The sequence below is a fragment of the Siniperca chuatsi genome, linkage group LG4 (assembly GCF_020085105.1).
Source record: "Siniperca chuatsi isolate FFG_IHB_CAS linkage group LG4, ASM2008510v1, whole genome shotgun sequence".
Lineage (NCBI taxonomy): Eukaryota > Metazoa > Chordata > Actinopteri > Centrarchiformes > Sinipercidae > Siniperca > Siniperca chuatsi.
Genome location: NC_058045.1, coordinates 21,874,377 through 21,897,736, shown reverse-complemented (window position 1 = coordinate 21,897,736; position 23,360 = coordinate 21,874,377). Strand labels below are relative to the sequence as shown.

General features: G+C 40.5%; 2 protein-coding genes and 3 non-coding genes across 5 annotated transcripts; 4 read left to right on the top strand and 1 right to left on the bottom strand.

Moving 5' to 3' along the window:
* Positions 1-1,415: 1,415 nt before the first annotated feature.
* Positions 1,416-1,498, top strand: trnal-cag. Its single transcript has one exon. It is a non-coding gene; the product is annotated as a tRNA-Leu (tRNA).
* Positions 1,499-4,079: 2,581 nt separating this feature from the next.
* trnal-cag lies at positions 4,080-4,162 on the top strand. The gene has a single exon. It is a non-coding gene; the product is annotated as a tRNA-Leu (tRNA).
* A 1,756-nt stretch (positions 4,163-5,918) lies between these two features.
* trnal-cag lies at positions 5,919-6,001 on the top strand. The gene has a single exon. It is a non-coding gene; the product is annotated as a tRNA-Leu (tRNA).
* Positions 6,002-6,987: 986 nt separating this feature from the next.
* Positions 6,988-19,610, top strand: LOC122874339 (plasmolipin). Its single transcript, XM_044192033.1, has 4 exons — positions 6,988-7,548; positions 15,196-15,369; positions 16,169-16,285; positions 17,329-19,610. The coding sequence occupies exons 1-4, from the start codon at positions 7,384-7,386 to the stop codon at positions 17,434-17,436; spliced, it is 564 nt and encodes a 187-aa protein (XP_044047968.1). The 5' UTR covers positions 6,988-7,383; the 3' UTR covers positions 17,437-19,610.
* A 2-nt stretch (positions 19,611-19,612) lies between these two features.
* LOC122874340 (ADP-ribosylation factor-like 2 binding protein) lies at positions 19,613-23,337 on the bottom strand. Its single transcript, XM_044192034.1, has 7 exons — positions 22,914-23,337; positions 22,466-22,535; positions 21,951-22,012; positions 21,525-21,631; positions 21,182-21,267; positions 20,834-20,930; positions 19,613-20,551 (listed from the first exon to the last, which is right to left on the bottom strand). The coding sequence occupies exons 1-7, from the start codon at positions 22,930-22,932 to the stop codon at positions 20,453-20,455; spliced, it is 540 nt and encodes a 179-aa protein (XP_044047969.1). The 5' UTR covers positions 22,933-23,337; the 3' UTR covers positions 19,613-20,452.
* Positions 23,338-23,360: the final 23 nt, after the last annotated feature.

Below are 23,360 nucleotides of genomic sequence, written 5' to 3'. Positions count from 1 at the left end.
GAATGACTTCCTGTGGCGCTCTGTGGTGCTTTTTGGTGGGATGAGTCTTCCGCTGAAGGTGCTCCTTTGCTTGACCAGCACATCATGGAGTGGGTGGGAGACACTGTCCAAGATGGCGTGTAGTTTGGCCAGCATCCTCCTCTCTGACACCACCGCCAGAGAGTCCAGCTCCACCCCACAATGTCACTGGCCTTACGGATCAGTTTGTTGAGTCTGTTGGCGTCCGCTACCCTCAACCTGCTGCCCCAGCATGCAACAGCATACAGGATAGTACTGGCCACCATAGACTCATAAAACATCTTCAGCATTGTCCGGCAGATGTTGAAGGACCTCAGCCTCCTCAGAAAATAGAGGCGGCTCTGGCCCTTCCTGTAAAACAGCTTGAGTGTTCTTGGTCCAGTCCAGTTTATTATCCAAGTGTACTCCCAGGTACTTGTAATCATCTACCATGTCCACACTGACCCCTGGATGGAAACCGGGTCGCTGGTGCCTTGGCCCTCCGTAGATCCACAACCAGCTCCTTAGACTTTGTCACATAGCTGCAAGCAGGAGGGCATTGGTTTTCAAGCTGACTGGGAAAAGAGGCAATGCGTTGTCATTCCCTTATTATGGAAAAATTCATGTTTCGGTTTTGTCCAGCATATGATTTTTCTAAATCTGCTGTTTTCTCTTCTTTACCTAAAGTAAATTAATCACCTGCCTGATGTGTGTGTATTTTCGTGAGTTATGGATGTCGCATTCAGAAATTAAGTTATTGTTGACAACAACTGATTAGGAGTGAGGCCGAGAGCGAAAAGTGTCTGATGGTATGTAACTGGTGGTTCAGCGGCATATGCCGATCCTGATATTCCGCTCTGTTCCACCGGCACATACCGCTTCCTACCGGCAGGTGCCGCTTAACGGCGGTAAGCCACTGTCACACCAGTGCCGGTAGTTTTTCGACAAGCACTGCCGTAAATGAATACTTTTTTTCTTTCTTTATTGACAATGTTAGCACAACATAGCACTGTAAATACAGGAATGTATACGTTTCTGCCGTCGTTCTGTTGCTGTGATATGTGCGATATGCTTTTGAAATGACAGTAAAGTAATATCATCTTTACTGATGTACTCAAAAGCTCAAATTGGAGCTAGCCCTAGCTAACATGGCTATTATTTAGCCTAGCCACCGTGGCCAGTCTGACTAATTGATAACAGAAATTTGGAGCGGATCAACTAAATAATACTTGGGCTGAAAAACTACTTGTTTTTGCTATGTTTAATGTATTAGTGGAACGCAGTCACTTCATTAAACAGAAGAACACAGTTTTTTGCTTAACTCATAGTCCAGTGGTAAGAATACGAAGAGTATAAGAATACAGAGAACATTGTAACAGTACGTAGTTGTGCTGACGTTGAGAGTAGTAGAGTTTCAAGTCAGGATGGCCGAGCGGTCTAAGGCGCTGCGTTCAGGTCGCAGTCTCCCCTGGAGGCGTGGGTTCGAATCCCACTTCTGACAAGAACCTTTTCTTCCGTCAAACAAATGCGACATCATGCCACAAGTACCTTTATCCGGTCTGTGTCGGTTTGTACACACAGTTTGTACACACACATGCAACATTATCTGCCACACATTATGATTATGATACCGAAACTTTATTGTCCATCATAGTGGGAATTACATTTTGAATGCACCTCAGCAGAATCAATTAATACAACAATTAGGCTAATCGGTACGTCTTCCTTCCTGATTTCTTATTTTTTTGCATGTTTGTCACACTTTAATGTTTCAGATCTGAAGGAGAATGTCCGGCCATCTGTTCGTGACCTCAAGCTGAAGTGAACTTGGGTTCTGCAGCAGGACAATGATCCAAAACACACCAGCAAGTCCACCTCTGAATGGCTGAAGAAGAAGTGGCCTAGTCAAAGTCCTGACCTGAATCCCATTGAGATGCTGTGGCATGATCTTAAAAAGGCAGTTCATGCTCGAAAACCCACCAATGTGGCTGAATTACAACAATTCTGCAAAAATGAGTGGGCCAAAATTCCTCCACAGCGCTATAAAAGACTCATTGCAAGTTATCGCAAACGCTTGGTTGCAGTTGTTGCTGCTAAGGGTGGCCCAACCAGTTATTAGGTTTAAGGGGCAATCACTTTTTCACACAGGGCCATATAGGTTTGGATTTTGTTTTCCCTTAATAATAGCAACCTTCCTTTGTATGTTGTGTTTTATGTGTTCTTTGCTTGCTATGTGAAGCACTTTATAACTTTGTTTTGATAGTGCTATATAAATAAAGATATTATTACTTTTACGACTCTGTGGCCTTCCACCACTAGTGGAAAACACTTTTGTTTCTGTACTTTAGTTTTCTAATAATTTCTTAGAGAGGAGTTTATACTGTACATGCAGTATGTCTGAGATCATTATCTATATCTCTTTTTTCATGGAAACTTATGAAAAAAATAATTGAGTGTTTACCAGTTAAGCCAACTGTACACTCCCTCCAACACAATTACTAGTTACAGGCTGATTAAACTCCTTGTGGTGAAATCATGACGAAACAAAGTTGCGCAGTTCTGTTCTAAATATACATTTTCATATAAGCAAGCCCACAGAAATTACATTTCACAGGAATCTGACTTATTTCTCAATAACAGGGTGAGGTTGTGTGTACTTCCTTAATTATTTTTTTAATTGCTTGTTAAAGAGAGTTCAAGTCCAGAGGGTGACTGCACCATTCAGTCAGCTGATCTCGCTCCCAACAGATGAATTCATTCTGAAAGATAAGGATGTTATCCTCTGCAAACTCTACAGGTTGATCTGATTATCAGAGATGCTGTCAGCTTTTTGGCGAAAGAGCATGAACAGTAACAGTAACCCCGTGGAGCTGGTGATTCACTACAACAAGCAATCATTATAGATTTGTTCAGTTGTTGTCAACAATAATTTGATTTCTGAATGCGACATCCATAACTCACAAAAATACACACACATCAGGCAGGTGATTAATTTGAAAACAGCAGATTTAGAAAAATCATTTGCTGGACAAAACCGAAACATGAATTTTTCCATAATAAGGGAATGACAACGCATTGCCTCTTTTCCCAGTCAGCTTGAAAAGCAATGCCCTCCTGCTTGCAGCTATGTAATGCAGTTTGCAGATGTGTCAAATACAACAAAGAAACAGACAGCGATGGAGAATCAGAATCAGAAATACTTTATTGATCCCCGAGGGGTGGCTGAATTACAACAATCCTGCAAAGATGAGTGGGCCAAAATTCCTCCTCAGCTGTAAAAGACTCATTGCAAGTTATCACAAACGCTTGGTTGCAGTTGTTGCTGCTAAAGGTGGCCCAACCAGTTATTAGGTTTGAGGGGCAATCACTATTAGGTTTGGATTTTGTTTTCTCTTAATAATCACAACCTTCATTTAAAAACTGCATTTTGTGTTTACTTGTGTTATCTTTGACTAATATTTAAATTTGTTTGATGATCTGAAACATTTAAGTGTGACAAACATGCAAAAAAATAAGAAATCAGGAAGGGGGCAAACACTTTTGCAAAAGAGCAAGCCACTGTCACACCAGTGCCGGTAGTTTTTCGACAAGCACTGCCGTAAATGGATACTTTTTTCTTTCTTTATTGACAATGTTAGCACAACATAGCACTGTAAATACAGGAATGTATACGTTTCTGCCGTCGTTCTGTTGCTGCTGATATGTGCGATATGCTTTTGAAATGACAGTAATATAATATCGTAATATATAGTAGGTAATATCATCTTTACTGATGTACTCAAAAGCTCAAATTGGAGCTAGCCCTAGCTAACATGGCTATTATTTAGCCTAGCCACCGTGGCCAGTCTGACTAATTGATAACAGAAATTTGGAGCGGATCAACTAAATAATACTTGGGCTGAAAAACTACTTGTTTTTGCTATGTTTAATGTATTAGTGGAACGCAGTCACTTCATTAAACAGAAGAACACAGTTTTTTGCTTAACTCATAGTCCAGTGGTAAGAATACGAAGAGTATAAGAATACAGAGAACATTGTAACAGTACGTAGTTGTGCTGACGTTGAGAGTAGTAGAGTTTCAAGTCAGGATGGCCGAGCGGTCTAAGGCGCTGCGTTCAGGTCGCAGTCTCTCCTGGAGGCGTGGGTTCGAATCCCACTTCTGACAAGAACCTTTTCTTCCGTCAAACAAATGCGACATCATGCCACAAGTACCTTTATGGTGCATGTACTGTCGAGTTAAGTGTAGCTTATTGAGGTTATTAAAGTATTGCACAGCAGTAATGGAGGTATATAATATCAATATCCATAAATAGGAAAAACTAACATAGGAAAACTAAATATTGCACAGGAGTAATACACAGAATATTGCACAATTATTCAAGTATGGCAGAGATGTAATGATCAATGTCCAGTTTAGTGACCTAGGGTCATACACACTAACCGTTAGAGGGAGGAGTTAAAGAGTTTGATGGCCACAGGCAGGAATGACTTCCTGTGGCGCTCTGTGGTGCTTTTTGGTGGGATGAGTCTTCCGCTGAAGGTGCTCCTTTGCTTGACCAGCACATCATGGAGTGGGTGGGAGACACTGTCCAAGATGGCGTGTAGTTTGGCCAGCATCCTCCTCTCTGACACCACCGCCAGAGAGTCCAGCTCCACCCCCACAATGTCACTGGCCTTACGGATCAGTTTGTTGAGTCTGTTGGCGTCCGCTACCCTCAACCTGCTGCCCCAGCATGCAACAGCATACAGGATAGCACTGGCCACCATAGACTCATAAAACATCTTCAGCATTGTCCGGCAGATGTTGAAGGACCTCAGCCTCCTCAGAAAATAGAGGCGGCTCTGGCCCTTCCTGTAAAACAGCTTGAGTGTTCTTGGTCCAGTCCAGTTTATTATCCAAGTGTACTCCCAGGTACTTGTAATCATCTACCATGTCCACACTGACCCCCTGGATGGAAACCGGGGTCGCTGGTGCCTTGGCCCTCCGTAGATCCACAACCAGCTCCTTAGACTTTGTCACATAGCTGCAAGCAGGAGGGCATTGGTTTTCAAGCTGACTGGGAAAAGAGGCAATGCGTTGTCATTCCCTTATTATGGAAAAATTCATGTTTCGGTTTTGTCCAGCATATGATTTTTCTAAATCTGCTGTTTTCTCTTCTTTACCTAAAGTAAATTAATCACCTGCCTGATGTGTGTGTATTTTCGTGAGTTATGGATGTCGCATTCAGAAATTAAGTTATTGTTGACAACAACTGATTAGGAGTGAGGCCGAGAGCGAAAAGTGTCTGATGGTATGTAACTGGTGGTTCAGCGGCATATGCCGATCCTGATATTCCGCTCTGTTCCACCGGCACATACCGCTTCCTACCGGCAGGTGCCGCTTAACGGCGGTAAGCCACTGTCACACCAGTGCCGGTAGTTTTTCGACAAGCACTGCCGTAAATGGATACTTTTTTCTTTCTTTATTGACAATGTTAGCACAACATAGCACTGTAAATACAGGAATGTATACGTTTCTGCCGTCGTTCTGTTGCTGTGATATGTGCGATATGCTTTTGAAATGACAGTAATATAATATCGTAATATATAGTAGGTAATATCATCTTTACTGATGTACTCAAAAGCTCAAATTGGAGCTAGCCCTAGCTAACATGGCTATTATTTAGCCTAGCCACCGTGGCCAGTCTGACTAATTGATAACAGAAATTTGGAGCGGATCAACTAAATAATACTTGGGCTGAAAAACTACTTGTTTTTGCTATGTTTAATGTATTAGTGGAACGCAGTCACTTCATTAAACAGAAGAACACAGTTTTTTGCTTAACTCATAGTCCAGTGGTAAGAATACGAAGAGTATAAGAATACAGAGAACATTGTAACAGTACGTAGTTGTGCTGACGTTGAGAGTAGTAGAGTTTCAAGTCAGGATGGCCGAGCGGTCTAAGGCGCTGCGTTCAGGTCGCAGTCTCCCCTGGAGGCGTGGGTTCGAATCCCACTTCTGACAAGAACCTTTTCTTCCATCAAACAAATGCGACATCATGCCACAAGTACCTTTATCCGGTCTGTGTCGGTTTGTACACACACATGCAACATTATCTGCCACACATTATGATTATGATACCGAAACTTTATTGTCCATCATAGTGGGAATTACATTTTGAATGCACGTCAGCAGAATCAACAATTAATTGGTATCTCCATAAATACATAAATAAAATAAGCTTAACGCGAAATTAGCGCATGACAAGACTTGAATAAATATGACATTATCATCCATTTATTTTAGGCTTCTTAATAATTATATTATTGTTATTATGGTAAAAACAATGACAACATTTTCCCTGGCTTTCTCCGTTCTGTTGTGTGTTTGTTTGTATGCTGTATGCATGTTTTATTACATATTTATGACATATTGAGTGTTTAACAAAGAATGAATGATGGTTGTTTCATTATATTTATTTTCAATTTTATATGTCTGTCATTTTTTATTTTGTACTTCCAATATTTGAAGGTGAAACAACTGCATTAGTGCTTTAAAGTTTCCACCACCAGAGAAAAGTGCAGAAGCATTTTGCGCAGGGTTATTCAGTGTTGGATCACCCTTCAAATGTAAAACTGTCAACCATTTTGAATTAGAAACACCAGCACACAAAATTCTTCCTTACTGACGGTTTGGACCAGTTGCTTGTAGGATTTGGCTTTTGAGTGAAACATTACAGTATCCTATCAGGCCATATGTGTCATTTATTAAACTCAGCACAGAACTACATAACCCCCCTTTTTCTAAATCAAGATACACATGAAGGACTGCTATGCACACACAAAAGCATCCACACCAAGAGGGCGTCACTGAGTTGTTTTTTGTGTGTTTTGTTATTTCTTTCTCCCTCCTCCCAGTTTTCAAACATGTTAATGAGTCACTCAGGTGAGAGGCCTCTGAGAGCCATGTGGGAGGTGCTGGGGGGGGGGAGGATGACGAAACACTCAATGTGTGTCTCTATGTGTGTGTGTGAGAGAGAGAGAGCAAGGTGTAGAGAGACTCACACCACCACCATTAGACACCAGTGCAGGTGAATGACTGCTGGACATCTGAACCTGGAGATTTTACTGGAGGGCTCCTCTTGGACTGTTTTTCTTTCTGTTTTCAACATCAAGTCTTTGTACATTTGTGCTTTGGACATAGCTGAACTTTAATTTGAAGATTTAGTCTTGCTGCTGCCACCAGTGGATGTAGTCAATGGTTGCTGAATCCCAACATTCAGGTATTTTTTGAGGAGGAAAATCTTCATTGCAGACGTTTATTCTGAGGCTGAATCCCATCCTTAAGGAGTTTGTTGCTGGTGCGGCTGTTTCTGAGACACCCATCTTCTGATAAGCTGCGTGATCATGGCAGACTTCCCGTCCAAGGTTACCACGGAGACCAGCTCCCCCCACTCACAGAACTCTCAGCAGGGGGGCAACAGCCTCCGAGGGCTGGCTGCTAACGTCACCACTATGATGGACATGTCCTTTATCCGAAGCATCCCGGCCATCCTCATGATGGCTGAAATAGTATGTAAATGACCCCTGACCTCTGTTTTTACTCTATTCAACTCTATTCAGTACAGGCGTAATTTCTGTTCTACTCTGTTCAGTAGGCCAAACTTCTGTTCTGTTCTTTTCTATGCTGTTCTGTCAGGCATATCACAGCTGAAACCATTAGTGGATTCATTTACAGATTATTAAAGGATAAGGCTGGTGATATTCTATACTTTTCTTATTGTCAACATTCCATGGAAAGACCAAAACCAACAGTGCGTTAGTCCATCTCCCAATACTTTCTGACTTCCTACCTCGTCTGTGGCTCTCAGCCCCAGGTCATCAATCTTAAAATTTAATTTTTTTTTTTTTTAAAACTGGTCAAAAATATATAGTTTCATTTTTTACAAAGGCTAAATACTTTCCTAAAACAGCTGGGCACTGTAGTTTTTAGCAAACGTTGTGGTCTATGCCGGAAGTGGGTGTGTGGGATCAACTCAAAATAAACAGCAGTGTCATTGTTATTTATAATGAAGGAACATGTCACCCAGTGCAACAGTATGGCTCACTGATGTGTTTTTAATAGTTTTTAGACAATAATGGAGGTCTATGGTTCAGAGGAATAAGAAATATCAGGTTTTGGGTATACAGGCAATACTTTATATGATCAGTTCATTGTTGGTTTTGGTCTTTTCTCATGGTCTTTGTTGACATAAAAATGTAGAAAATAGAGAAGTTGGTTTGTTCTGATTTTATACTAACAGCCTCAACAACGAACTAAAAATTGCTGCCACTCCTCCAAGTTTGCTAAATATAAAATCTGTTATATTCGTTATTGAGGATGAGTCAAAGGCAAACCACACTGTGTGATAAACTGTCCAAATTGCAGTCAACATTGCAGCAGTTAAAGATAAAGATATTTGTATACCTCCACTCATAATCTGGTGCCACAGGAATTTGAATGCTGTCTAAAGCTTCAGTTTGTGCACCATAAATGTCACTGAGTATCTATTAACAAAAAACATGACTATCACAGGTCAAATCCTCTGTTATTTTGCATGACAGTGTGCACCAGGATAGTTACACAGTCATGTCTGGTCAAGTCGGGAACTGGCATAGAGCTGAGAGCTGAAAATGAAATTGATAAGGGTTTTATGTACATTTGTGTACAGATAACATTTGATTGTGAGAGGCAGCAGGACAGGTTTGTTGTGTTTGCTCTAATACTTGTTTGTAAGACTGAATGGAATAGAGAAGCAATTAGAATAACAGCTTCAGCTCAAACTCATTTCCCCCTCCAGTTTTTATTTTATTTGCAGGAGCTCTGTCCACACAGAGGACATATGACTGGCTGGCTGTTTGTCCCCTGAAGGCCCCGTCCCCTGCTATCACACCCCTCTGGCCATCCCATTATTACACTGAACCTATAGCTTAGTCTTCAAGGACAGAGGGACAATGTTCATTCTGTATATGATCTGACTGTTAAACATTTGTCACCTCTCTATGCTTTATGGGTTGCAAGCTTTATTGGTTTTTGATGGAAATGTAGTAGTAGGGCCAGTTAGGTAATAGTCAGCAGTAGTGTACTTTCATTGTATTGAAAAGGTTTCACTAACTCTGGTAAAGTTTGTGAGGTGTGGCAGGTAACCCTTGAGGGACGTTTCAACATTTTCCTTGCAAATAATAAGTACAGATGACATCTTTTCAGCCCAAATATTTGAGAAAATCAACAGCAACCTTGGCCTATGATGAGTGTTTCTGGTAGTGTGTGGTAGTTGTGTACAGGGTAAACACGCTTTCCTTAGAAGTTGTTCCAGTGTGAATAAACCAGGAATACTAAACTAACTTGACAGTAAATCTTCATGCCCAGATCTAAGGTACCCATACAGGAGCCCTCTCTATATGTTGGGCGGCTGTGACTTGGGAGGTAGAGCGGGTCGTCTACTGATCCCAGGGTTGGCAGTTTGATCCCCACCTCCTCCTGTCCACGTGTCGAAATGTCCTTGGGCAAGACACTGAACCCCAAATTGCTCCCAATAGTTGGCCACCACCCTGTGTGGTAGCTCGCTGCCATCTGTGTGTGAGTGTCAGTTGCTTCAAATGCAACCAGTAACTTGACTCATTTCTAATTTGAAACTTTTGTTACTGTTACCTGCTGTCACCCCTCCATGCCCCTCTTCACACACTCCAAGAAAGTGAATGTGTGAGACAAGAGAAGTCTGGGAGGAGATGCCAGCCAAATCTTACGTAATAAGATTTACGTTGACATTAACTCTTTGTGCTAGTGTTACCTAAAGCACAAAGGGTTAATCTGCAAAGCAGCGTCCAAAATAAACCACACAGCAGTATGTAATTTCTGCAATGCAACGCTTACTGAGACAGCTGGGACCACATCAAACTTTTATCAGCACTAAGAAAAGAAGCATAAAGAAAGGTGAGCTAAGTGATAGTGACGCTTGAAAAGCTAGCTAACTGATGTTCTCTTCACCCCTCACCCAAAGAGTTTTGATGAATATTAGCTATAGATATTAGCTACCTTCCATAAAACTTCAATTAAAAGCAGAGCCCCAGTTAGACGCCGATCCCTTTTACTGGCCGGGTGTGGCTACACGTTTTGACAAATAAACACAGGTCTCAATTAGACGCCTGGTCTGGTTTTTATAGAAGTTCTTTGGATGTATAAAACCTCTTAAAGCCCACCGGGTCACTCGCTTGAGCTAGTTCTAAGCTGCTTAGATCGCGTGTACAAATATAAATGTTTTAAACTTTTGTCAATATGGACAATCAAGACAAAGATTCTCCACAATTCAATCATTCAGTTCATTTTACGGAAACCATGAGTACCAAAGTATATTTCATTCAGATTTACCGGCACGGTAAACAAGACAGACAAAAATAAAGTGGTGACTCCCTGCGTTACCTTTGAAGCCGTCATAGTGTCCATTCCTTGATTATTTATATTCCTTTAGTCTGTAAGGGTCCACCGATCAAAGTAATCAAAACGTTTTTTCATAAAAATTAATCCAAGTTGAAATAACTACATGGTAAATTGACTGTACTTGAATAGCCCCTTTCCAACAACTTAAAGCACTTCACACTACATATCACATTCACTGATGGCAAGTGCCAACTGCTCATCAGTTCAAAGGAAATAATTCATTCACACACTAAAGGTACAGCCCTTAGGAGCAATTTGGGGTTCAGTGTCTTGCCCAACGACACTTTGACATGTGGGCAGTGGAAAGCTGGCACCAAACCCCCAACCTTCTGATTTGTGGACATCCCGCACTACCACTGAGCCACAGCCGCCACAGGACCCACAGGGGCCACTGGGGCGGCTGTAGCTCAGTGGTAGAATCATCCTTAGGCTTTCATCCTTTCTAAGGTAGGCTACTGGTATTTTGATACAGGTCTCTCTCTCTCTTTCCCTCTTTCCGAGCAGTGGAGCTATATCAAAGGAATGATTTGTAATTGATATGTTATTTGATAGCCTAATTTTTATACAAGTAATATTCATACTGGTTTAAATAAACTATTTGATGATTTCCCATCTTTGCTGAGCAAGAGTTTTATGTGAAAGGAATTAAAGGGATAGTTCGGGTATTTTGAAGTGAGGTTGAATACTTATCCATAGTATTACCTACAGTAGACGGCAGTCAGCTTGCCCCCAGTTTGGAGATGCAGACAGGAGTACGGTCACTTCCCGGCAGGGAAGTAGAGCATTGCCAAAGCTGTGGGCGAGCTGACTGCTGTCTATGGATAAGTACCTCATACAACCCCACTTCATAATACCCGAACAATCCCTTTAAAGGCCTATCCCACAGACGCCTGTCCCAAATATAGGCAGGGTATTATTTGAAATTTTACAGTATGCATATACTGTATGTTTCAGGGCGCTAGTTTCAGTTGCTTGCCAGCTATTTGCCACCTAGCTAGGTGCGCAAGCTGCCTAATTTAGTTAACATATATTGAGGGATGTAATGCTAGCTAATACAGTGTTCATTTTGTGAGAAATTGAAGGGATGGGGCATGTGGTGACAAATTGTTGTTTCTAAGTTACGTTTTTGCTTGATGTTGGTCTTGACTCGGTCTCACCCTGCCTTGGTCTTGGTCTTGACTTGGTCTCAACCCCTCAAAGACTTGGTTTTGATACACTCTGGTCTTGGATCCCGACCTAGTCTCGATTTAGGTGGTCTTGACTAATAGACTGGTGAGTGTGTGCGTGAATGGGTGAATGAGCGGCAAAAACCTTGTAAAGCGTTTTGGATAAAATGGCTGCATTATATAAATATAGCCATTTACCATCTTTACAGCCTCATTTAGTGTTTAGACTACATCACATGATTGTTGCTTGGTTAATGTGAGCTAACTTATTGTTAGTTGCTGCAGTGGCAGATGGGATTATTAGTCTTGCAATTTTTAAAATTGCTAGAGTTATAATGTTCAAAGGTTCAAAGGTTGTTGCTAACTTGTCTGTCTGCCGTTTGATGATGATGATGCAGGTAGTGTACAGTGGGTTTTTAGAGCTTATGTTGTTGTTTCACGTGGTTTGACTTTTCATACTCAGTTACTTTCATACTCAGCTAGCCCTGGGCAGGTTTCAGTGAAACTGGATAAATATTTAAATTACAGCACCCTTTTCATTATTATACAATATTAGTTTAGTAAATGAAACTTTATAACAACTGAGAAAAATGGGTGGCAACCATCTGCTTTCTTTCCATGAAGTATTCATTAGTATGATCTAACCAGATCCAAGAATATCTCCAGTCAGTTTTAAGTCAGACTTATAAGTAAATTTCCTGCCAGCTGGTAGCATCAAAACCAGTAATGGCAAAGACAGAAACATATTGTCGATATCTAACTCCAGGATACTTTAGTCATTTGCAGCAGTAAGATGAAATTGTTGTACAAGTAGAAAACAGTCTCAGTTTAACTACTTTTGAATCTCAATCAGAGTTGGTGTGACACAGTTTCCCACAGCTACCCTTTTATTAAAAGCCTGATTCTCAGACAACAGACTTTTGCTGGATTTCCAGTAGCTGTGTGTGTGTGTGTGTGTGTGTGTGTGTGTGTGTGTGTGTGTGTGTGTGTGTGAGTTGAGAATAGAGTGCGATGTTTCCTAGAAGGATTATTGATATAAAAATTATTAAATGTCATCTTATGTAACATCAAGAATTGGAATGAGCCTCTATTTAGTAGTGTCCCAGACTGTGTGTGTGTGTGTGTGTGGGGCAACATAATTTTCCATTTTCCCTATACATACTTGAGCAACAACAATACAAAACTGGTAAAAGGAGCAAAAAGGAAAGTACCAGAATAGTAATTTTAAACGTTTTTGATGATTTTCTACATGACTGCATTCATTCATGTGCAGTGAGTGTTAAATTCACAGAACAGCTGGTTTCCCGTTTCAAACATCGAGCTCCTTATGCAGTATTAATAAATCGTAGAAAAGGTTTCAGTCGTAGTCATCTGGACACTGTTTTCAGAATCAAGACGTTTCAGCTCCCATCCGGAAGTCATTTTCAATTGTGAAAAATGGTCTGAGAACTCAGAAATTTAAGCTACTCTGTGTTACTTAAGCCTTGGCCTCAGGCAGAGTATCTTCAGGTGAAACTAGGCATTAATATCAGGCGTAATAACTAGGCATATAATAATCAGTATTAATAAATAACTTGCCCCATGCATACTACAATATAAAACATATCTGCATAATATATAAATACTGGAACTTGCTGTAGAGTACATAGTTTAACTTGATTGATGCTTAAACATGGGCAGCAAAATGTTCTCATCACACAGATTTCACATTTATTTTACCAACTTCCTTTGCCCATAATTACCATTCAGGGATTAAGTAATCAAAGGTGGGATACATACATTTCATCTAAGTTCCTTCCTGCACTAGTAATTGTCTTCTAACCCTTAGTGCCCTGGCAGTGGATATCAAACATGTAATGGATATGAACAAAGTTAGACAACAAACTTGACTCCAGCTGTGGATCATTGTAAGATTTTACAGTTAATGTTGTCCGCTGTTCCGCTGGTTCAGAACAGTGGTCTTTTTTAAGATAGGTGCTTTGTAAAGGTCAACATCAGAGTGCCCACTGTGTGTATGCGTGTATATCAGGTGTGTAAAAAGTGAAACAGGATCTCTGCATACATAATAGACTGTCCTTTCATGTCCTTTCTCGTGGGACAGAAGCAGAGAGACACAGAGGCAAAGAGTGGAGGCTTCTGTCTGGATGATGTCTCTGTTTTAAAGAGCCTATATGGTGAATTTTATGCTTAAATATACTGTGAACAAACAAGACCCTCAGTGAGAATGCTGGCAGCATCTGTAATTCCCTATATTTTATACTGACCATGGTTCATGGGAAATGTGGTTTTGTTTAAAGAATAGATTCACATTTCTAGCAAGACTAGTGGTGTGGCTCTAGGGATGTTGATCTGTCTGTTGGTCTGTCCACCACTTTGGTCTAGATATCTATCTATTGGATGGCTTGCCATGAAATTTGGCAGAAACATTCATTATCCCCTCAGGTCCCCTCAGGTCTTGCTGAAGGGAAGAAGAAGAGGCTGAGCCTGCTGGTCCTGGAACAGAGAGTCCTGTAACTACCTACCCAGCACCAAATGGCAGACAGACAAAGTTAGCCACTAGATAGTAAACATAGTGGAGCATTTAGCAGTTAAAGAGACAGATATTTCCCTCAGGAGTTAGATACAAAAACAGAAGCTAAAAGAGAGTAAATATTGGACTTTCATTCATCCATGGCCAGAAACACAACTTCAAACATTTCTAATGTTGCTCTGTGTCTGCTGTATGTGTAAATAGGCAACTGTTTGCTAACATGTTAGTCATATGAACTTGATAAGGTAAATAATGTCAGTTTTGTGTTTACTGCTTGCTGCACTGCCTAAGATAGATTTGAAAAAAAAAGTGAACCTGTCCTTTAACAGTTGCATTAGCATGCAGCTGTGTGAAGTGGAGGCTACAAGTTGTCCCCAATGTGGTCTCAATTACAATTTATTTAATAATTATATATTAAAGGTGGGGTATGCGATTCTAATCCAGTCTTTTTGTCAAATTCAGCGACTATCTCCTCACGGTCCGCTAGCTGCCCGTTCAGTGTGTGCAGCTGAAAAAAAATCTGGTGTTTGCACACAGCCCTGGCTCTGTAAATGGGAAATAAACAAAGTGGCTCGGGCCGAGCCACACAACACTGTTGCAGCCATGATTTGTGTGTCAGGTAATGTTAAATGACTTGCCCACGGACATTTAGCTTACTTTATAATTTGCCAAGATATGCTGTTGTTGTGACGTTAGCTATAGTAGCAGGAGAGTTGTGAGTATGGAGCTGGTTTGGAAACTCGTCCTCTCTGGCTGTTAGCTTCGCAGCAGCAACTGTAGCAACAGTTTGCTAACCCACAACCTAGTTAAGCTAACCAACAACCTCGCTAACATTAGTTACATTACTTGCTGTGTCGTTGTTCTCTCTATATCATGGTATTTGTCATGGTATTGGGTTTCTCCAGAATTGCATACCTCACCATCATGTTTAAAAATGTCTACTTTTCATATATTACTAATTCAATTTAGCACCTTTAAGTCGCGGCCCCACTTCATCTCTCTCTTCTTTGTTGGTGTGTCTTGTTTTCCCTCTCTCACCTCTGTAGTTTCTGGGGCTGCTCCAGTGGGCATTGATAGCCAGCACCCACTACACTTTGGTGCCAGCGAATGGCTGGGTGATGTTTGTGGCTGTCACTCTGTGGATCCTCACCACCATCCTCTTCTGCATGATCCTGTTCGGCGCCCAGCGAAAACTCACCACTGTCCCCTGGCCTCTGACGGTAGGGAGGGATGAGGGGAGGAGAGGCGGAGGAAAGGGAAAAGTGGAATGATAGAAAGGTTTTGAGACTTGTTTTGCTCGCAGTAGCAACATGGCGAAAATAAAAAGATTTTTTTTTCTCCAGTCTGCACAACCAGAACAGTGAGGAAGAGAGCTTTCTCAGATTAACTGTCATAATACATATCAGTCATGAAGTGTTACTTTAATGCTATTCTAAAATTGCTGTTTATTCCATGGTATGCAGAAACCAGATCAAATCTGTCATATGAAATCACCAAAAACTGTTCTAATTTTGGCAGAAAATATGTTTTCAGGGCCTTTATAATGATACCATTGACACCACTGAGTCTCCCTGAGCAGATGATATTAGTTGTATTCGGATGCAGACTAGTCAACACACTGATGAGACATAATCTCTGCTGTCTCCTAAGCACGATTTTAGGGATTTTGGTCATCAAATGCATCAATAAATGGTGCATAAACAAGAAGGCAACATGATTTAGATTGAAGTGTTACTGTCAAGGATCAAGGATCATTTGAGGTTTGAGCAAATGAATAAAGGCTGACAAAATAGGCTTGTGAAGTAGTTATGAAATGGGAATGCCATTCCTAGGAGAAAGACACCAAAACAAGGAGACGAGGAGGCAAGATTTAGAAAAGCTGGCAGGGAAAAAAGACGACAGAAAAGGTGAGCAAGAGTGCAACAGAAAGGAAGGGATTAACAATTAACAAAAGGGGACACCAGGACAGACAGGAGCAGCTCTGAGGAAATGTTGCTAATGTTTCTCCTCTTTTGCTAGGTAATGGTGTATCACGGCGGAGCCACAGTCCTCTCTCTGACCGCCTTCCTGGCCAACGCAGCATCCGTGCACCCCTTCCACTTCGGCTATTTCTACGGACATATGGCAGCCGCCGCCGTAAGACACCTGACACCACTAGCACTGACTCAGATACAAAGAAGTGCTTAAATATGCAAGGAACACTCTGAGATCACCCTCTGATAATGTGTCTGCAAAAGCAAATCCCTGTGAGAAGAAACAATAGTTTGGTCAGCAGACAAAAATCCATACCACTCATATATTCAGTCAGTCAGCCAGTGTTTGAACACTGGGCACATTTTGTACGTATCCCTCCCTCCTTTCCTCTCGTCGCCATCACTGTTTGTGTTTCTGATAGCATGTTTACTTATGAGGCTGTGGCAGGTATACACACCTGAAACGTGAGGATGTGAGAGAGGCAGGGAAGATGAAGAAGGGTGAGGCTTCCTTGTGGCTCACATGGCTGGGAAGCAAGTCATGTGCTTGGAAGTGTTTTTAAGTCCGTTTACCTTTGTACCACAGCGGCCACTCGCTCCTCCTCCCTGCCCTGCTGTTGCTCAATGTTCAATCAAAAGAAAAATAAAGATTTTTAAGACAGGGAGAGAGAAAGAGTGAGGTGGATGTAGAGCAGCAGATGAAAAGGTAATGTGTGTGTTTGTGTGTATGTGAGACAAAAAAAAATTGCATACCTAAGATCACCAGTGTCAGGAAATGCGGGCTGGATATGTCATTTTATAGTCTCTTTCACAGGCTAAAGTCCATGCTGGTTTACAGCTATGGTAACATTTAGCACATGACAGACACACACACACACACACACACTGCCCTGGCCCCTGTCCTGCCACAAACTCTTATCACTTGCCTTTTACTGCATCCACTATCTGGGCACAACAGTCAAGATACATTAGCATTTACCAGGGATAGTGACAGATTTAGGCATCATTAAAGCTATTAAATCATCAACACAGCTACCAGGAATTTATAGATGTGAAAACATACAGTAAAGATGTAAATTCATCTCTGATTTATGTCAGCTGTCGAAGATTTGAGACTTTTGCTCTGCTTCGTGAAGTCATTAAAGACGTGTAATTGTCCCTCTTCTCTCCTTTTCACTTCCTGTCGATGCCTCTCTGTCTGTCCAGTTCTTTGGTGCCGTGGTGACCTTGGCGTACGGTGCCAGTGCTTTCTTCTCGTATTTGGACTGGAAGGGAGATGGAGGAAACGCCGCCACCAGCACCGTGCCGACCTAGGACTCAAACCTAGGAAGCTGACTCCTTATGTTTTCTTTCCCTCAAGATACTGCAGTTATTTGGCTAGTGTTGATACTCAACTCTCAACACAGTGTCACTGGACTATTGCTGCTGACTCCGATAACCCAAATCCTGATCTTAGCTTAACCCCAGTATTAACAATAAGATGACTTTTCAGTCAAACTCAACAGAATTTTACCTTCCCATTATGAAAATAAATTGCGTATGAGCACTGGGTTAGCCACATAAAATGTGTATCTCTAAGACAATATATATTTGGCTCTGGTGGAGTGCACTGAGGCCTCTAATTCAGGCCTTCCTAAAAGAATACATTTAATAATACTATTGTAAATCCACAAATAAGTTCTTGGTAGTACCAATGGCGTTGTTTATATGGAATTAGTGGATTATGAATAATTATATCATGATATTCAGAGCATAATATAGTTACCAACACCTCCAGGTTGTATTAAAAATACACATAAGATGCCTCACTATGCACAACATTTTGGAAAATTCCCAAAATTCACCTTCTTGCCATGAGTTAGATAGATCGATACCACTCTCATGTCTGTGCGATAAATATGAAGCTACTAGCAGAAGCCGGTTAGCTTAGCTTAGCATTAAGACTCAAGGGGAAACTGCTAACTTGGCTCTGTCCAAAGGTAACAAAATCCTCTTACCAGTACCTCGAAAGCTCACTAATTAACATGTTAGTACAAAACAAAACTTTGCTGTTTTATGGGGGGTTATGTGCAAAACTAACGTTATCTCTTGGCCAGGAGCAGTGATTTCCTGATGTTTTGTCCCAGCCAAAAAATGCTCCGGCACATAATCACTGTAAAACTGCAACTTGTTTTTACACTATGTTTTTTATACGGATTCTACAAACAAGATATGACGTGATAATTAGTGAGCTTTAGAGGGGCACATTTTGTTACCTTTGGACAGAGCCAGGTTAGCAGTTTCCCCCTGTTTCCAGTCTTTATGCTAAGCTAAGCTAATCGTCTGCTGGCTGTAGCTTCATACTTAACACACAGACATGAGAGTGGTATTGATCTTCACCACTAACTCTAGAAAACGGATAAGCGTATTTCCCAAAATGTCAAACTATTCCTTTAAAGAAAGGTCGCCCAGCTACAGAACAACACTTCAAAATGTGAAAAAAGTGATTTGAACTGCAGAGTAAATGCAGTTATTTGTTCATATTCTGAAAAACATACTCTACAAATCTTGATAATAAAAGAAAATTGTAAAATATATAAATGTTTTATACCGTGGGATCAATTTTGACAACATTAGTTTATTATTAGAAATTGCTCTAAAGTTGTGTCCTCGGTTCATCATTGATGCAAAGATCAGATTTGCACCATGAAGTGGAAAATGTTTTCGACCCTGTGTGAATGTATGGGTTTGAGAGGGAGGAAGACTAGATCAAACACCCTGGTTACAAGAACTTACTCTTACTCCAGACTTGACAGCCCGACCAAAGACTTCGACTTTAAACATTTCTTTCAGTGTGGAGCACTAGGCTGTGTCAGCTATCAAGGACAATGAAGAAACATAATCACTGAAAGTTTGTTTAGTATTTTTTGTTTACAGAGCATTGCTTAGGCTGGTGAGTACTGTAGTGACAAGCCTGTACCATGTCATAACCTGCCTGACTCCTGCGTTAGCTTTCTGTGATGCTCATATTAGCATCTGATAACCTAACATGGCAGTGCAGAAGGTGTGAAAAATTACTGTATGCATAGTATCTGTGTCCTGCAGAAATCCATCTTGATTTCATTAATATTCAGGCTAACATGGAAACTCATGAATTCACTGCAGGCCAAGCCAAAACACTGATAATAAAGTGAAAAATGTGCATGGAAAAAATTACTTTTTTAATCAAACATTTACTGAAGTATGTTAAATAGATGCAGGGTTTCTGCAGGACATAAACGACTCCTTTAATGATTCAAATATTGTTCTACTAAGGACTCTGAGATGTGGAAAAAGTGTGTAACATATTTTATTGATTTATATGATACAGTGCTCAACTCCTGTTGGATGTGCCTTTATGAAATATGTTGTGTCTTTTTGTACCAAGAATTTGAATACTAGTGAAATCCTGTGGTGAGTGCTGGGGCTCAACCATGCACTTGTTCAAATAAAGCAATTGGTGATTTCAATGTAAGGCTTTTACCTGTTTATTTGAAAATATCTTTTTACTAACAAATGTGACATCAAAAGTATTTCACCATGACATAAATATACTATTACAATTACAGCTGTCATGTTAAGACAGAAGTCTTAACATGACACAGTCACTATATACATTGATAATCACTTTCACAGACACAAAACTCAATTTAATGAGTTTACCAAATAATTTAAAACATGCATTAGTTCTGCTATATTCTTTTCTTATGAAAAAACATACCAGGCAAAGAGAGCAGATTCAAACATTCAATCACATCAAAAGGTTTCCCCCGTTTACTAGAGGAACATAAGAACCAGTTGGATGACCTGAAACACACAAGTCTAGTACCAGCACCAGTTTGAGGTTCCTACTCCCCAACCACGCAGAACTAATGAATGCCTGATCTTAATAAAAATATATGTGAATAAGAGGATGATTGTAAAATCAGGAGCAAGCCTCTCACCTGCAAATTCCAGTTAAACAAATTTGAATATTTCAAGTAGTCATCATGTCTAGTGCAGTTGTTGGAGAGTAGAGAGAAGCCTAAACCTTCCATCTCTCTTAAACACACATACCATCCCACCCACTTATCTTTATGTGCTAACAAGCACATAAAACACAGAGGAATGCATATATGAATTTCCTGTTAGGGGCCATTTATGCACTGTAGATTTATGTGAAGGGTATCCAGCAGCGCACCATCAGAGTACAAAACTCACAAAAACCACTGACCACAAGCTAACAACTTTCTGAAAGCCCATGGACAACATTTGACATAAACATATAGAGGAGGAGGCATTTCAAGGGGTTGACAGTTTGTGTGTGTGAGTATCACTGCGATTCAGTGGAGCCAGTGTGTTTGGAGCCTGTGGGAATCAGAGATGTGACCACCAGTCCTTGACTCAGGTCCAGACCTCGACCCTCTATCTCCTAGAAACACAGATTCATACAGCTGGTATTAAAGAAAAAGCATTACAAACAGGAGTCCTAACCACTTGCTTTTGACCAATCAGCCCACAGAAATCAGTCAAGATTCAAATGTGCTTGAATGCAGGCTGAGGCTTAGTGTAATAAAGAGACCCATTTAACAATTATGGACTATGACACCAGCTGTCAATATGCTGATTAGAAAATAGAAATAGAAAAGCCTGAAAATTGAGATTCTCAGTGAAAAGGGGTTTAAAGATGTTCTCCAGCTCGCAGACAACTCACAGCTCTGTATGCCAGAAACATCTCTTTGAAGGCCATGAAGTCAGTGAACGTCAGCAGCATGTCAAAGATGTCACCTGGCACCTCCTCCTTGTGTTGCCTGCAGACGGCAGAGACACATGGTTAAGCGCATCACATTTTCAATGTACTTTTGTGCCACCTAGTGGCCCACTGCAAAATAATATTTCTTAGACGCAACAGGTGCATCAAACAAACTACTGTATGAGCTGACTGGTTGCTTTCAATTACACCATTTATGTCACCAATTGAATTAAAGTGGATGAGTTGTTGTACGAGGAAAACAGCCAGAGCAAAATGGCCTCAGGGGAGAGTTGTGATGTCACATCTTACATGAGCATCTCTATGAAAATGTTCATGTTGAAGCCGGGGATCCTCTCCATCAGCTGCAGCTCCAGGTGTTTCTCCAGCAGGTCAACCTACACAACAGCCATGAGTGTTATTATGACTTTGGTCTTAGTTTACCTCCCAGACTATTACAGAGGTTCAGTAAAAAATCATAATCTTTGATAGAGCTGTAGGTTGACATTATAGACAAGGTGATATAACTGTCATATTCCTGAAGGTAACTGTCTATTAGATGTAGAGTTATATAAACTAGATAATTGTATGTCATATTCCTTAAAGACAAGTGTGGGAGTTACATTTGACCACAGCAAGATGCCCAGCAACTCACATAGTCATTGAAGATGGGTGTGTAGCTGAGCTTGTTCTCGTCAGAGTCATCAAACTCCAGGTAGTGTTTGTCCAAGAAGCTCTTCTGAAGCTGCTGGAAATCCTCCTCTAAAAGAAATGAAAATGGACGCGTGGAACATCATATAATCGACAACATTAATTGGTGAAACACTGAAGACTTCTATGTCTTCAGCAGCCTTGGCATACTGGCCTTTTAAAGAAATCTCATGATAAAATATGGAAATGGAAAGACTGGTGAGATATGTTTTACAACATAAGAAAATGACAACCACTTCTTACTGTCAGGTTGCTTAAAATTCATCTTTCACATACAGTATGATTGAAACTCTGTATAATTTTTTAGAAAAGACTGACAGTACTATAAAGTATTGAGAAAAAAAAAGGATGGGTTCATCACTAATCCTACCCATGATTATGTCCTCTATGCAGCCAATAACAGCATCAAAAGCGGCATCTGCAGCTGAGGAACTGGAGGGAGAAAAAGAAGAGATAAAGATCATTTTGGCATTATGTATATTTTGGATTTGCACCTTATTGATATTTTATATTTGCACTCTTTCCTACTTTGTAATGCAACTGCTGCACAACAATTTCCCTCTGGATAAATAAAAGTTATATCTTATATTAAACAAGCCTTCCATGACCACACAGCTTGAACAGTACATTTTTTGGCCTTTGCATTCAACTTAAAAGCACATGGTCTCACAAAGTAAAAACTAATATTTACACAGCTCTAAACAGAAAACGTTAAAATACTGTATCGGAATTTGAAAATCCGAAAGACTTTAATTGCATCTTGAATTGCAATTTGCTTATGTCTTGTGACTTGCCCCTACAATAATCAAGACCTGACTTGAGACTTGCTCTTATAGACTTAACTAAGACTCGGTTTGGGCTCAAAAGCAGCTCTGGACAACTCACCTGGAAATAGCAAAGTTTTCTTCGTCCATGTCAAGCATTTCCACTATGTTCTCTCCACAGCTCAGGACATCTGGAGAATAAGGGAATACAACATATGAATACTCATGTTATGGTAAAATTAGCTGCTATAACGTTACAAAACAGCTAACTAGCAAATACCAAATTTTACAACGAACGCAATGTTGACGTTCAATCACAAAGCTGCCTGTAAGGCCTAACTAGTTTTGGTCGTTACTGAACAAAAACGTTAGTTAGCTATGCTAGCTGACTGGTTAAGTAAATGTTAGCTAACCTTAGCTAAACACATGGAACGTTAACGCTAGCGTAACACTGAATACGAACTGTCAAAGTTTGTTAGCTATATTTCGTATTTTTCCGAACTAAAAGTATTACTTTGCACCTTCCTTAAGCTGCGTTAATGTTAGTTACATTAATTAAATTTACTTACTTCGTTCCTGGACGTCCATGTTGTTTAAACAAATCGTTAACGTGGATTTTAAATAGCGAACGTAATGATGTTACCAAGGAAACGGCGAACATGTATGCGTCTTTGCGTCCCGTCCGGTAGAACAAGATCTGTGCACGTCGGTTCCTACCTGAGAACACATCGGTGGGATTATAGAAATGAGACGTTGTGGGGCGATTATTAATTTTTACTGACTTTACTGAGAGACAGTCCCCTTGCTTTATGTACGGTTTCACTCAAACTTAAGTAAATAATCTAATTATTACCAGATCATTGCTGCCATTCTTCATTAACAGTCTAAGTACTGATATCTACCTTGTGACCCACTGTAATTTCAAGAATGAATGTCTGTGTAAATACATTTATATTAAGATCTACACATATTGTTTACTCACACATGTTAAAGCCAAATGTTTTTGTAAAAACAGC

Bases quoted from the DNA above. Each gene is read 5' to 3' on its own strand.
- LOC122874340 (XM_044192034.1), bottom strand. The intron at 21,632-21,950 runs GTAGGATTAGTG...CATTTCTTTTAG, and splicing joins CATAGAGGACATAATCATGG to AGGAGGATTTCCAGCAGCTT. The intron at 21,268-21,524 runs GTGAGTTGCTGG...GCTGTTGTGTAG, and splicing joins CACCCATCTTCAATGACTAT to GTTGACCTGCTGGAGAAACA.
- LOC122874339 (XM_044192033.1), top strand. From the start codon at position 7,384: ATGGCAGACTTCCCGTCCAAGGTTACCACGGAGACCAGCTCCCCCCAC. The intron at 15,370-16,168 runs GTAGGGAGGGAT...CTCTTTTGCTAG, and splicing joins CTGTCCCCTGGCCTCTGACG to GTAATGGTGTATCACGGCGG. The intron at 16,286-17,328 runs GTAAGACACCTG...CTGTCTGTCCAG, and splicing joins GACATATGGCAGCCGCCGCC to TTCTTTGGTGCCGTGGTGAC.